We start from the raw sequence: 13,926 nt of genomic DNA, 5'->3' as shown, positions 1-13,926 counted from the left end.
AGGCATGGCAGGACTAGGAGTAGCCCCTGAATGCTCGTTAGACACTCAAAAAAGTTGCGAATTGTTTGTTTGTCGATTGTATGGCCAACAGAACTGCACATCTATTAATGAAGTAAGGTACAAAATCTTTTGTGCTAGGCTCCTGCGTGCCAGAACCTCCCCCCAACAGCCGATGCTCTGTCACTGCACGTCAAACGGACCAACTACCAAGCCTACATTTGGAAACATGCTCTTCAAGCCTTTCCTGCCGTCGGAAGTTGTAATGGACACAGTTGGATTGTGTATGGGCAGGAAAAATAGAAATCAAGTGGATGAGCCAGCCCCCCCCAGCACCAGATGCAATTCTAGAAGTACTTAACTGCAGCTGCAAAACTGGTTGCAACAGCAATCGCTGCGGTTGTTTTAAAAATGAACTGAAGTGTACAGAAAGAAACCTGTCGATGCGAGAATTGCAGTAACTGTGACTGGGGAGAGGACGACACCAATGCTGTAGATATTCATAATGCTCCTGTTGATGATGATGACGACGGCGACGACGACGACAAAGATGATAGTGATAGTGATGATACTGCTGAGAATTAAGTTAAGATAGCAACGTATCGTCAGACGGGGGATTGACAGCGTAAATATCACAGCGACATATAGCTGCCGATTTTGAGAGTTTTATGTAAGAAATGTGGTATTACTAAATTAGAAATGCAATATTGGGCTGACTTTGGTGTAGAAAATAATTTACTTAGTTCCCAAACGTCTTTTGAATGCTACTACGTATATGTGCAACCTCGGACAACGGACCGTCGGCGCTGCTTAAATTAAAATATTTAATTACAGCTAAACGGACACTTTTCGCAAAGAGATCTACATACGCTTGCAGGAAGCCGAGCAAACGGTCAACTATGACGTTCGTCCGCCGGTAGCTTCGACTATTTGTATTTCGCCCAACATAGAGAGCGGAGCGAATCCAACCTACTTGATTCTTGGATGTGCCTGCACTATTGCTTTCTTCAGAACTTCTTGTCAAGGTGGAATCTTCTCTTGTTTGGAGGTGCAGGACGAGCTGACCGGAAAATCCGTCACAAAACCATCAAGTGCTACCTTTCAGCAGTTCGCCATCTCCAAATTCAGTCCAGCCTTGGCGACCCGTTTACTGCACCACTCAGCCAGCTGTCATACGTTCTCCGCGGCATCCAACGACTGGAAGGATCATCATCACGGCTTCCACGGCTCCCCATTACCCCAGTAGAACTCAAAGCTCTGAAGACATTGTGGTCAAAGTGGAGGTCACGGCGAGATGCGTCCATGCTCTGGGTGGCTTGTTGCACCGGCTTCTTCGGCTTTCTGCAAGCAGGGGATTTTACCGTAGACTCAAGCGCTTCGTTTGAAGAGGCTGTCCACCTCTCTCTGTTAGACGTCAATTGCAATCGACTCTCGAGTTAATTCGACAATGATCCGTCTGCGCTTGAAACAGTCGAAAACAGACCCATTCCGTCGCGGCGCCAACGTGTTCCTGGGTCGCACTTATCACGACATCTGCCCGGATTCGGCGTTGCTGGCCTATCTAGTGCATCGGGGCCGAGACCGGGGCCCTTTTTACCTACGCTGACGGGTCTTCTCTTTCCCGTCAGAAGTTGGTGTCCGAGGTCCACAGCGCGCTTGCCAAGGAAGGCCTAGACGGCAAGGGATTTACTGGGCACAGTTTTTGCATCGGCGTGGCCACGAAGGCCAAGGGAGTCTCAAACTCAACAGTAAAGACTTTGGGCAGATGGAGGAATGACGCTTTCCAGCTCTACGTTCGTTTGTCTGGGGCAGACCTTGCTACCGTCTCCCGTCAATTAATGTCGTAAACGGAATGTATATACGTTTAGACACTAGCTCAGTGTAGGTCAGTTAGTAACCTGATGCTAAATATAGCGCTGCCTTCTTTGACTTGCAGTTGGACAAGGTCGCATTTTGCGTTCGTAGGCGCCGCGTTCATGCCACTGAGGTATCTAGCTTCTTGTTTTGGTGGTTCCCTACTTGGGCGGGCTTGTTCTATACGAGAATTCCCCCTGTTGGGTCGGAGTCCGGGTCCAAGACCCTCCTGCCTACCAGCACGGAACCAAATGGCAATTTTGGCATGCGCAGTTACTCGGGCTCCGCCCCTCGTCCATCGGGTAATAGTAGGTCTGAGCAGTTCTCAAAGGCGGACGAAAAAATAAGCATGGCCTTGCTAAATCAAGTTTCGGCGAAGGTAAGGAGTCAATTAGTAGATAATTATAGTAATTCCATATATATATATATATATATATATATATATATATATATATATATAACTTATTGTATGGGCTCTAATAAAAGCGCCTTCTGGGTTGATAATTATTTTTACTAGGAGACGCCTTCTAGATATATATGTAGACTAAGTTCACTATTAAGTAATCGAAACATCTCTAGATGATGCACGTATACACTGTATTGTAGTTGGAATACTAGCAGTAGGATTAAGTGTCCTATTATGCATATCACATCAAAGTAGAAAACAGCAACAGAATGAAGCATGCCTAAAGCCATAGTGTCTATTCTATAGACAAGTGCTCTACATAAAGCTGACTAGAGAATAGTGAAGAATCACTGTTTGTTTAAAAGTGCTCTACTTAAAGTTGACTAGAGAATAGTGAAGAATCACTGTTTGTTTAAAGTCAATGACGCGTGTGTCTAGTTTCTCTTTGCCCTATGTAGTTGTAGCCCAACACAGCAGGAACTATAATCGCAATGCCTGCAAGAGCGTAGTAGAAGTCGACATCAACTGACGGGCTCCATAAGAAATCTCCGTTATCTTCCTTCAGTTGAAAGAGAGTATTGAAAAACGTGCCGACCGGTGTAATAAGAGCGTTGACAATCACTAAGAAGACAGCACCTTCTGCATATTTGATGAGCATGAGACTAATCAGATTTGCCATGCAGTAGAAAAAGACAAAAATCCAGCAACGACCAACAGGTATTTGACAATTAGGGTCAGACCCTGGATCCAAGTAGTATGTCGTCGGCGTCGACGTTGAATTCGTACAGTTGTAGATAGGTCCGTGTCCAAAATGGCAGTCATATCCCCATTTCATGTGATTAGAGAAATCACTCCAGTTGCTATTGATACCGAAGTGTGGAATAAATGCTGTCCAAAAAAGTGCACCAAGACATATAAAGCTATACAGCTGCATCCATGCTTGAAAGAGAAGAGTATGAACTTCTTGTCTGTCAGGCACGGTCTCATCTTCTGACGTACGTTTGTCGTCTGTCTTAACTTCTTTTTCTTGAAGAACGTTGATAAGACCTAACGGAACAAATCCGATGCAGAACAAAATTGGCCAGTAAATTTTAGTTGCAGTGCGATTTTTGGAAGAACCGGTGTTCTCTCCCAAACCGAAGATAGATGGCTCCATGCAAATTATGAGTCCAACTAGCACAGCAAATGTGCAGACGAGCCTGCCGCCACTGACACCTTTCCTAAGGACGAAAAATCTGAGAATGACCGTAAACGGTATGACGGACGTGCTGAGAATGGGTTGTAGAAACAGCGGCGTTCGATCTGTTGGACTAGAATACACGATCAACACACCGTTGAGAGCGTTCAAGAAACCCATGAGAGCAACTTGCTTTTGCGAGCAACTCAAACGTAAGGAAAAGCTGCTGTTCAAAAGCTTTGCCACCAAAACGCACGCGAAAAAAACGATAGGAAACCAGAATGCTGTAAAGAAAAGAACGAAGTATGGACCGGTGATCTCTTGAGATGTACCGCATGCCTGGTGAGTGCCAAGAGACGTCGTGTAGACAGAAAGCGCCTCTGTCATTCCAACCTGAGCGATAACATTGAGAATGCTGAGAATAATGTTGGCTATAGGCAGTGGAATGTATATCGTCTTTGATCGTGTCAACGTTAGCGTGAAATACTTTGGTGAGTCTCGTCTAGCTTCAGAGATAAGCTCTTGCTCGTCGGGGTTCTGTTGAACCCCAAATAATCTGTGACCGCTCATCTTTACGTTAGCAACTTGTCGTCAATCGTCACTGCGTCTCCTTTCAATTCTTCGTTGATGACGAAACGACGAGCAAGCAATCAAGTCATATGATCTCGATTGTCATGTGGTAGCTCAATGTGATCGCTCCTACACGCTATAGACTCCCCCGCGCGTAGCTTGCTGTACTGCATGCCTCTCATGCATGTAGAGGCTATCTAAATTTAGTATCCGTAGGCGCCTCGCGTTTGTCGCAACAAAGTTTTCTGACCGTCTACTGAAACGCCGCACCCTAGCTAGCTAGACAGTACAGTCTAGATATTTGTTGAAACTCTGTCATGGAAATTACCGTATACATGCAAACTTTTAGTAAAGTGTGTGTGTGTGTGTGTGTGTGTGTGTGTGTGTGTGTGTGTGTGTGTGTGTGTGTGTGTGTGTGTGTGTGTGTGTGTGTGTGTGTGTGTGTGTGTTTGTGTGTATAGACCAAGACCTAGACAGATTGCTATATAGGACCACGCCCCTTTCTGTTGTGCGACCCGCCTCGCTATAATCGGCCTGTAATTGAAAGCTACGAGTCAAAAGAACGGGACTTTGAAGAAGTCACGTGACTTGCGAGAAGCGGTATATTAACGGGGTTCTATTTGCCCCAAATCTCTGTGTCTGGCTGACTATGTACGCCAAAAATGACCATATATGGGTGTCACGCTTCAGGAATATCACGACGCATTGTTCTTCTTTGCGTCGCACTCGGCAAGGAGGGACAATGGCCGGGCAGCCAATCACTACGTGCTGTTCGACATGAGAGAACGTCTAGCTAGAAAGACGTCAATTTTTTATCAGAAACAACAGAAACGTTGTATTTCAAGTAGCGCTACCTGAAAATCTACAAGCATCCAATCTTGCTGCCGTAGTATGCACAAACGTGAAGAGTAGTGCGCGCGTTACGTACGGGACTTCCTTGCTAACGCGCGCTGCCAACCACTGATACGAAGCTAATTAATGTACGTAAAGCGATACACAAAGACATACAGAATTTATAACTATAGCTTTGGAAAAATTAGAACCGGCTTCTATCCTGTCTACGGTCGCTAGAAAGAGCAGTCGGCAGCCTCGGTGTTTGGCTACACTCTGCGTACCTACACGAGACTGGTTGGGGGAAAGCTAGATTTGCTCCACTCCGGATCGAAGCTACTCCCAATGAGTATTGCTTCGTAGCTTTCTTTTGAAGCTACGCTCGACGGAGGTTCACGCATTACTAGTTAGTTTTGTAAGTAAAACTTTCTACGGTAACTGACATGCAAAAATTAAAAATTATTTTATTGCATTTTTCGTTAGTTCTTAACGTCCGTATGCTTCGAAAAATATAATTTTTATTTTTGAAGTTACATTCGTGAAGATATCGAGGCGCAAAGTTGCTTCCGGTTGTTTAGTAGGCGTGTACAGTGTACCCGCAGTGACGTCTAGAAGTCGCTACCGCGTATGCAGGCAATACAATGTCTTACGAGATTGTACACCTCTCGTTGCCTGCTGGCTGCAGTAATGTGCTCAGAAAGAAAGTGTGGCTTTGAATCGCTTCCACAATAATGCCAAGATGTGAGAGAAATGGGCAGCGCGAGTGAAACAAGCGAGAACTTGGTGGGATGGGCCAACCGCACATTCAGACCCGTCTAGTGCGTATTCTCAGCGAAATGATTCAAAACGGAAGATAACGTTTATGTGAGGCTTTGTGCTTTAATCCAAGCTAAACGGAGACCGAAGCCTGAAGCATCAAGCTCCGCTGGGGGGCTGTTGCAAGGAAGCCATTGAGAGGATTGCAACGTGCACGTGACAATGCGAGAAAGTCAACAACTAGCTAGAGAAGGGGAGAACAACTAGCTAGAGAAAGGGAGAAAGGCTGAAAGAAGGAGAAAGAAAGAAATGAAGGGTAAGTTCTGTACTATTCTAGAGATCGATAGAGTTGCTTGTGATGATTTTCTACACTAGATCCTACTGCGTGGAATCGAAGAGAACACCTTCCTCAGAAAGCAATTTCACAACCTTCCTGTCCTTAGTATAAATCAATGTACTTGAACTCTCATACATTTGCTTGGCATCTCCAAAAAATTGGAAATTCAGTTTGGTTTCTGACAAAATGCTATCTCTAGACACAGAATTAAATGAATTTTTGACATCAGTAGACAGTATGGACAATGAAGGATTGGTTTCCATAAGGAACGAAATGTGATGGAATAAAATTTCAGCTCCACCAGGTGTTGCAGTACCATGCTGCGAAGGTGAAAATATGATGAAAAACCAGCCATCTGAGTGCACATTGCCCTTGCAGTGACTCTATGAAGCACTTCATCTCTAGCAATAGGTCTCATGTCAGAAGGCGGCAGGCAGGCAGGCAGGCAGGCAGGCAGGCAGGCAGGCAGGCAGGCAGGCAGGCAGGCAGGCAGGCAGGCAGGCAGGCAGGCAGGCAGGCAGATTATTTTATTTTTCGCTAAACACTGCTACATGATCTAGTCAAGACGGTAACAGTTCTAGAATTTCTAAATCAATTAGGAACTGGGGGACTGGGGAGCTGCAGCCCCCTCGCTCATTGTAGGAATTGAAATTTTCTGTGCCGGTGACTTTGCAAATCTTTTCTCGGTCTGGCAAGCGAGGTTTTTGCTTACTCATGATGACATCCACGGTACAATCTCCCCGCGCTCGTGAACATCTTCCTACGCCACTGTCAATGAACGTACTGCTGAATGTCTCTGTCCTAGACGACGTCTACTACACAACGACAAACAGACAGACAGACAGACAGACAGATCCAGACAGACCGTTCTCTGTTGCTTCAGTTTCAGCCCAATTAAGCCTTCTCAATAAATCATTGCTCTATGAGCAGGCAGATAAACAACCACATGCACACTCATCACCGGCGTAGTGTCGGGGAAATGGGGGAGGGGAGAGGAATGGGGGAGAGGAATGGGGGAGAGGAATGGGGGAGAGGAATGGGGGAGAGGAATGGGGGGAGGAATGGGGGAGAGGGGAGGAATGGGGGAGAGAGGAGGAATGAGGGAGGGAGAGGGGAGGAATGAGGGAGGAATGAGGGAGGAATGGGGGAGAGGGGGAGGAATGGGGAAGAGGGGAGGAATGGGGGAGAGGGGGAGAAATGGGGGAGAGGGGGAGGAATGGGGAGAGGGGAGGAATGGGGAGAGGGGAGGAATGGGGGAGAGGGTGAGGAATGGGGGAGAGGGCGAGGAATGGGGGAGAGGGTGAGGAATGGGGAGGGGAGGAGGAATGGGGGATAGGGGAGGCTATAGCCCCCAACATTTTGGGCGTGTCATTCCGCTTCAAGCAAAACTGTAATATTAAGTTACTAAACAGTGACAGTCCGTTTAATCTCAGAGTAGTATGTTGACGATCGACGACATTAATTGACTATACAGTATGCTAGAACCAGTGTCGAGAAGTCGTGGAAACGGAAGTCCGCATAACCATCACTATTTGAGACGTTTACTACGCTATCCGGCAACGGAAGAGTCAAAAGAAGACTGCATCAAAAAAACATGCAGAAGCCTGTCCATCAATTATTTTTAATTAATTAAGTGTAGCTAGGGGCGACAACCCGATTGACCGGAGAATGGAATCTCCTGCGGCTCCGCTACCTAATGATTTGCTTGCACTCCACGGTACTTTCTCCACAGGTTATGCTAGCTAACTAGCTAACCTATATTGCTCGCTATATTACGAAATGCTAAAATTGGTCAATGTCGTTTGCACTGAATTGATCTTCTCGATTCTATTGTCATCGAAATGCCATTTAATTTGCAATTGACCATCCCAGCGAGCCATGAAAACATTTTTGTCACGGACTGTAACAGTGTTTTCACTCATTTATACGCAGACTGACAGCACTCAGTCCCGCAATTTATTTATAGCCTAGAATTTATAATATTTACTTAGTTAAAGTAGAAAATGGGCGTGGCTTTACATGAATGGGCGTGGTTTGCGGTTTAATTATTTGCCCCCAAACATGAGGACCACGCTACGTCGGTGTACTCATCCGTATACCGTACTCTCATCTTGTTTCCCCATAGACAACTAGACGCATGTATAGATCTACGTATCAAAAGGACAAACTTGACAGTCAACTTGCCAAAAATTTTACGCCAATTAGCCAATTCGTCATTCATCACATGTTCACTTTCAAGAACTAGGCTGTGCTTGCAGCCACGCGAACATACACGGACAGTGACTGTGTTGAACGGTTGGCAACGTTAACCTGCTGTAGCGGTTGTCTAGCTGTAACGACACGTACCATGCTTTTATTAATTAACCCAGTTATCATTATTAACCTTCGTCCTCGTTACTACGGTCAGCCTGCAATTAACGTGATGAGTAACGTTACGTTTCCGTATCATCCCTATACGCAAATGTTTTACCGTAATTAATTGTGAAAGCGAACGTTCTTCCAATTTTTTTTAGCTATGAACTTCCCTAAGAACCTAGCACAAGTTCCGTAAATAATTTGTTCGCAAAACGATACGGACACGCTTTCGTTTAGGAGATACATTCGTTTTTCACGTGGGACACATTTAGGGCATTAATTTCCCGGAAGTGCCCGTACTATTACATACTATTATTACTTCAGGACGTAGCGCTAATAGACCAGCGGTCGCTAGGTTTGTAATCATTCCAGGTTCACGCCACCACCACCACGACGACCACTGAAGAAAGAATTGAGCAGACACTTTCAGTGTAACTTCACGTTTGCCCTAGAGAAGTCGGTGTGCGACGAAATCGGAAGAAGGTACGTGTACGTGTACGTGTATGTATCTAGTTAGCTAGGCTCTAAAAATCAATCATTAGATTTTGTATCTGAAGTGGAAGTGAATTGATGTAACGATACTCTACAAAAACGTAACTTTTAATGTTGCTGTCACACAAAAATGGAGTGCTGTTCAAGTTGTAGTGCAACCAGATATGTAGAGTCTAGGACCTAGAGGAGCGTCAAGAACATGTGGCCATGGTATGTACGGACTGCAACGCCCGCGGAAATGACGGCGCAGGATAGAGTCCATATACGTACATGTCATGTACTACTTTTAGAGTCACTAGACTGCAGCCATAATTTGTAGTTGCTGAAACATGAAGGTATTTGACTGAAGTTTTTCTGCTGTATAGTTCTAGAACTCAAGACGAAGACGTACAATATGTCACCCACGTTGAAACCGAGTTCGATTTCTTTCGACCTTAGTCAACCAGACAGCTCTACGCATATGGGGAAAGAAGAATATGATCAACACTCAAGATCAGCTACAGCGAAAGGGCTCATTGCTACTTTGAGCATGATTCTCGCTGTTGCTCTAGTAGTTGCGGTCGCACTGCGTTTTCGTCGAAAAAAACGTTTACGCCAACTACGGGAAGTGAGAAGACATGCCAATGTTAGTGGCATCACCACCGTCATTCAACCACCGGACGGCAACTCCACTGAAAACAAACCGTATCCGCTTCCCGCCGAAAGAGATAACTGTACATGTGACAATGATGTCTTCTTGTCTCCTCCGTCATATGAAACAGCAATATCAACAGAAGAAGAAAGGAACTTCTTACAAACTGACACATTTCAATCCATCCATCAAGACGAAGACGCAGATAGTCTACCAGGATATGAAGCTGCCATTTTGCAGGTACCGCAGACCACAGAAGAAATGGCACTAGCCCAAAGTGAAACAAGAAACCAAATTACAAACACACAAGAAATGAAGCCTGCAAGTTTCCCAGTCAGCTGACCTAACGTTCTGAATACGTTCATTTGTGTCACTACTATAGCTTCCAATGCGTGACGTATCAGTAAGCATTTGCAGATAATTAGCTCATAAATAAGTTTAGTAGCTGCACAGAATGTGACTTTTATAATAAAGTGAAAGAAATAATATAAGATTTGTTCAATAGTCACTATTCACTGCCCATTACTTCTAATCACTTGGTGAGGGCGTATTGGAAACTGCTTCTGCTGATGGTCCCACAGATACCACCTTTTGAAGGATTTCCCACAAGCGATTTCCTCTCACATAATCATTGTCCACAAGATTGACCAGATAATATGAATCATGAATAGATTCAATCACTTCACCAGAATGTGACCCTTCAGGATACAGCCTACCCCACTGCTGCTTCCACAAAGCAAAGGCTTCATCCTAACAACCACACACAGAATGCTCACCAACTGCTTGTAACATGACTAACATCTAATCTACAACAATTATACCAAACTCTTTCACACAAAAGACAGAATGCAACAAGTTTTCATGTTTAGATAATTACATTGCAACAAGCAAAGCTACTAGTACAAATAAACAATTAAGGTAGAACCAGATCACTAATATGCCAGTTAGATCACCAACACTTCAACAAACCCACATACAACAAACCGCCATGAGTCCCATCCCTTGAAAGTTCAACACACTGAAAAAGTCCTGTTCACACTGGCAACTGGATAGCGATCCAAAGAACCCACCCACCCACTCACACACACCAGTCACGTGATACTGAAAAGAGATGGAGGTATTGTTTTGAAAGTGCAGTGTGGATGCTTGCCAGTCTGATTGGATCATGATCGAATGTTAGAGATCCAATCAGGATCCACTCTGGTCTAGTGTGGACGGCTTAGATGGGTTAGTCTAACAGCATTCCCCTTACACCAAACAGAAATTATGACACCTCAGCCTACCCACTTATCAATGGAAAACTAGACCTCACCTCCTGTCAATCATTTGATGATATAAATTAATTTTCATATTTACATTACCACTACTTACCTTCCAGAAATGAAAGCTAACAGGATCTACAACTGTCGGTTGGATTATTTCTTTGCCAGGAAAAACACCCCATGTCACAGCTATTGGCAATTTCTCATCACTGTTTGTCATCTCTTTGCTTCCCTAACAATTGAATGACGTATAGATAAAACAATCAAACTGTAACAAATCAACTAACATCATGGTTGATGACGTGATAGTTGATCCATTTGTAGTCTTCTAGAACATCTAGTAGAATATTGACCATGGCAGAGCTTGTGAAGAACTCCAGATATGCCTATCAACATGAAAAGCAGAGCAACTGAAAGTCTCTAAACAATCAATATCTATTGAAACAACTATATACCTACCCAGCATTCAGTAAATGACGGCACAGACCATGTATGTTTGTCTCAAATTGATAGTTACTAATAGCATGTTTCATATTACTTACTGCACATATAGTGTCTGTGTGGTGTACCTATTATGTATCACGTGAGTCCATGCACACATGTTTCATCAAACACAAATTCGTAAATAATATCAATTATTAACAAAAATAACTACTTGCACACTTCTCTCTCCTCAAACAATCATTTACCTATAGCATGTGAATTCAATGTACATGCTGTAAGAGTGGCTAACATGGCACAATTAGTTAGCACCACTTACCTTCTGGTAGACGTATCCTCCAGGTCCACCCCATCCAAACTTGGAATCATTAGAAGGCGTAGCATTGACAGATGGCTGAGAGTTGATGGTCAATATTCCGTGACTATTGAGAAAAGCAAGCTGCTCTACAATAAGACTTGTTTCAAGAGCCAATTCATCATCATTCCATGGCAGTTTCGTCACCTTGAGATCACAAACATACTCAATTCAATTGCAACACGTAACTCATCAAAGCAAATAAGTTGGAGAGATCAAGAAAATGTTTCCTGTCCTTTCACTATCATGAACACAAATTTATAAATCTACAAATGTTGACTACTGAATTATGGTTTGCTATGCAGTCCATCTGTCTGCTGCAACAAAGACAATACCAACACTCAGACTGTAACATAAACCTCACCTTCACGCCTGCAGCATTTAGTTCTCCAGTAATGTAACATGCGAACGTCTTTGCCACATCTGTTTTGTCTCTTAGTTCTTCTCCCCACATTTTCTTCAAGTCTGCTGGCTTGTCTTTGCTTGTCAAGTAAAAGAGGTAATGATCCTTTAAATCACCAAATGCAGGGCTGGATGAATTGCCCCATCTTCCATTGGGAAACTCGTCCCATTCTTGTGTGCGGTGGATGTAACTCTTTGGTCGTGATGCCCAAAAGATTGGTCTCACATCTTCTTCACTTCGCTTTGCATTAGCCGATGGCCGCCATGGCAATGGTCGTTTAGCAGGATTCTCATTCCACATTCCCAAATGCTTAAGAACTTCACGAACAGCAACCTCACGGTTAAGAGTGTAGAAATGAATGCCAGGAGTCTAAGAAAGGCGAAACAAAATTTTGACTTCATTGCCTGATTATTATCCTGATGTTATGGAAGTCTGCCTATTTTATCTTACCCCGGCATCAAGCAGTTCTTGGCACAGCTTGGTACATTGAATTACGCCAAACTCACGAATAGCCTCATCATCATGTTTGATTGGCTCAACAGCATCTCGAATTTCATGTGGAACCTCCAACTTGGATAACTGAACTAGATGCCGTAAAGATGCATAGCCCTACCATCGTAAACATCATAAACAAAAATAAAGACAAAACCATTAGCAAATGTGACATTGAAATAACACAATTAGCAAATGCAACATTGAAATAACAGCAAACAGTGAGCCACATGGATTTACCTGTATGGGCATGACACCTGGAATAATTGGCACAGTAATGCCAAGAGCTCTGCAGTCTTGCACGTATTTGAAAAAAACTTCAGAGCGAAAAAAGAGTTGAGTGATTATGAAATCAGCACCAGCATCCACTTTCTCTTTAAGATGCTGAAGATCTTCCTCATAGCTGCTGCAGTCAGGGTGGCCATTTGGATAACCTGGAATAAGTCATGCAACTTCGAATCAATAACATCCAGTAACTACAATCATTGTTTATCTCTGAGAAGCTTGATGTTCTTTTCTAGCTGCCTGACTATCTGCATGAATTCTTGCATCTGTCCTTTCACAATGTCTGTGAATCTACGCAGTTTCAAACTGTACACGTCCTCTAGAGATGCTCAAACAATTGGCAGCAAAAGGTATTCGGTAAATATGTGATCAACTGCCCAGTCTTTTTGGTGTCTGTTTGTAAATTAGCCATGAAAAACACACAGCATGGCAGTCAGTATGTATAATGTATAGCAAAAGCATTTAGCCACAACTGAACTGGGTGTTTAATTAAACAATGTCATACACATCACAAGGTGTCCTCAAGCATTTCAAAACAAGTTTGGATATTCTAAGGCTAACGAGATTTGCAGGCTTACCTGCTACACAGATTCCAAAATAATCACCAAATTGCTCTCGAATGTGACGAACAAGATCTGTAGAGTAGGAAAAGCCATTCTCTTGACTTTTCCACTCACCACCATCTGTAGAATCTATAAGAACTACTAACTTACATGGGCCAGTAACCATGGTAACAATGGAGCCACACCTCCTCGTAAAGCCAAAATGTTGCGAATTCCTTGTCGTTTGGCTTTCTTCAGGTACAAAGTGATATCATCTTTCGTCGCATTGGTGCACGTCAGATGTAGCATTGTCTCCAAACCACAGTAGTTGAGTGCCGTGCTCGCGATAGTCATCGACGAAGTTTCCGAGTCTCCTGATGGATTTCCAGCAAGATGCCACGTCACATCACAAAACAGTGGCCCTCCTAGCCCCATTCTGTCAAATCGAGACGTCAAATTGATGGCTCCAGTGACTGTACGAGGAGGAAAAAACTCGAGCGAGAAGAATTTCTCTCCTCTTTGCATTTTCTTTCTAATCTTGTTGCTGATTTTCTGGCCATGGTGCTTCTTCGTCACAACAGACCGCTCCTCCGAATGTTGCCGTTCTATATTGCTAACGGACATTGCAACACGGTAGCCAGTGCACGTGGTAAGGCAACGCTGTTAATTAAGTTCCCGTACAACATCACCTGATGTCGACGTGACGTGACCCCTCCCTTTTATTCTGATTCAGTTATTTG

The 13,926-nt window shown here is 43.9% G+C and overlaps 3 protein-coding genes across 4 annotated transcripts; 1 reads left to right on the top strand and 2 right to left on the bottom strand.

Moving 5' to 3' along the window:
- Positions 1 to 2,401: 2,401 nt before the first annotated feature.
- On the bottom strand, positions 2,402 to 4,328 carry LOC134182133 (uncharacterized). The gene has a single exon (XM_062649480.1). The coding sequence runs from the start codon at positions 4,002 to 4,004 to the stop codon at positions 2,676 to 2,678; it is 1,329 nt and encodes a 442-aa protein (XP_062505464.1). The 5' UTR covers positions 4,005 to 4,328; the 3' UTR covers positions 2,402 to 2,675.
- Positions 4,329 to 8,571: 4,243 nt separating this feature from the next.
- Positions 8,572 to 9,908, top strand: LOC134181953 (uncharacterized). The gene is made up of 2 exons (XM_062649249.1): positions 8,572 to 8,766; positions 9,141 to 9,908. Exon 2 carries the CDS (start codon positions 9,170 to 9,172, stop codon positions 9,746 to 9,748), a length of 579 nt encoding a protein of 192 aa, XP_062505233.1. The 5' UTR covers positions 8,572 to 8,766; positions 9,141 to 9,169; the 3' UTR covers positions 9,749 to 9,908.
- On the bottom strand, positions 9,733 to 13,845 carry LOC134181952 (methylenetetrahydrofolate reductase (NADPH)-like). 2 transcript variants are annotated; one of them, XM_062649247.1, is made up of 9 exons: positions 13,393 to 13,845; positions 13,223 to 13,336; positions 12,600 to 12,793; positions 12,318 to 12,476; positions 11,829 to 12,236; positions 11,429 to 11,611; positions 10,956 to 11,054; positions 10,778 to 10,900; positions 9,733 to 10,156 (listed from the first exon to the last, which is right to left on the bottom strand). In XM_062649247.1, exons 1-9 carry the CDS (start codon positions 13,808 to 13,810, stop codon positions 9,935 to 9,937), a joined length of 1,920 nt encoding a protein of 639 aa, XP_062505231.1. In that variant the 5' UTR covers positions 13,811 to 13,845; the 3' UTR covers positions 9,733 to 9,934. The 2 variants fall into 2 exon arrangements, with proteins under 2 accessions (XP_062505231.1, XP_062505232.1); XM_062649248.1 differs by lacking the exon at positions 9,733 to 10,156 and adding an exon at positions 10,173 to 10,653 and having other exon boundaries at positions 10,719 to 10,900.
- Between the last annotated feature and the right edge of the window lie 81 nt (positions 13,846 to 13,926).

This window comes from Corticium candelabrum, chromosome 7 (genome assembly GCF_963422355.1).
Source record: "Corticium candelabrum chromosome 7, ooCorCand1.1, whole genome shotgun sequence".
Classification (NCBI taxonomy): Eukaryota; Metazoa; Porifera; class Homoscleromorpha; order Homosclerophorida; family Plakinidae; genus Corticium; species Corticium candelabrum.
This window is presented reverse-complemented; position numbering and strand designations above follow the sequence as displayed.

What these genes read in the sequence shown, in the direction of transcription:
- LOC134182133 (XM_062649480.1), bottom strand. Translation starts at nt 4,004, where the DNA reads ATGAGCGGTCACAGATTATTTGGGGTTCAACAGAACCCCGACGAGCAA.
- LOC134181953 (XM_062649249.1), top strand. Translation starts at nt 9,170, where the DNA reads ATGTCACCCACGTTGAAACCGAGTTCGATTTCTTTCGACCTTAGTCAA.
- LOC134181952 (XM_062649247.1), bottom strand. Translation starts at nt 13,810, where the DNA reads ATGTCCGTTAGCAATATAGAACGGCAACATTCGGAGGAGCGGTCTGTT. An exon ending in CAGGTGTCATGCCCATACAG is followed by an intron (nt 12,477 to 12,599) that starts GTAAATCCATGT and finishes TTACGATGGTAG; the next exon opens with GGCTATGCATCTTTACGGCA. An exon ending in ATCACGTCATCAACCATGAT is followed by an intron (nt 10,901 to 10,955) that starts GTTAGTTGATTT and finishes TTCAATTGTTAG; the next exon opens with GGAAGCAAAGAGATGACAAA.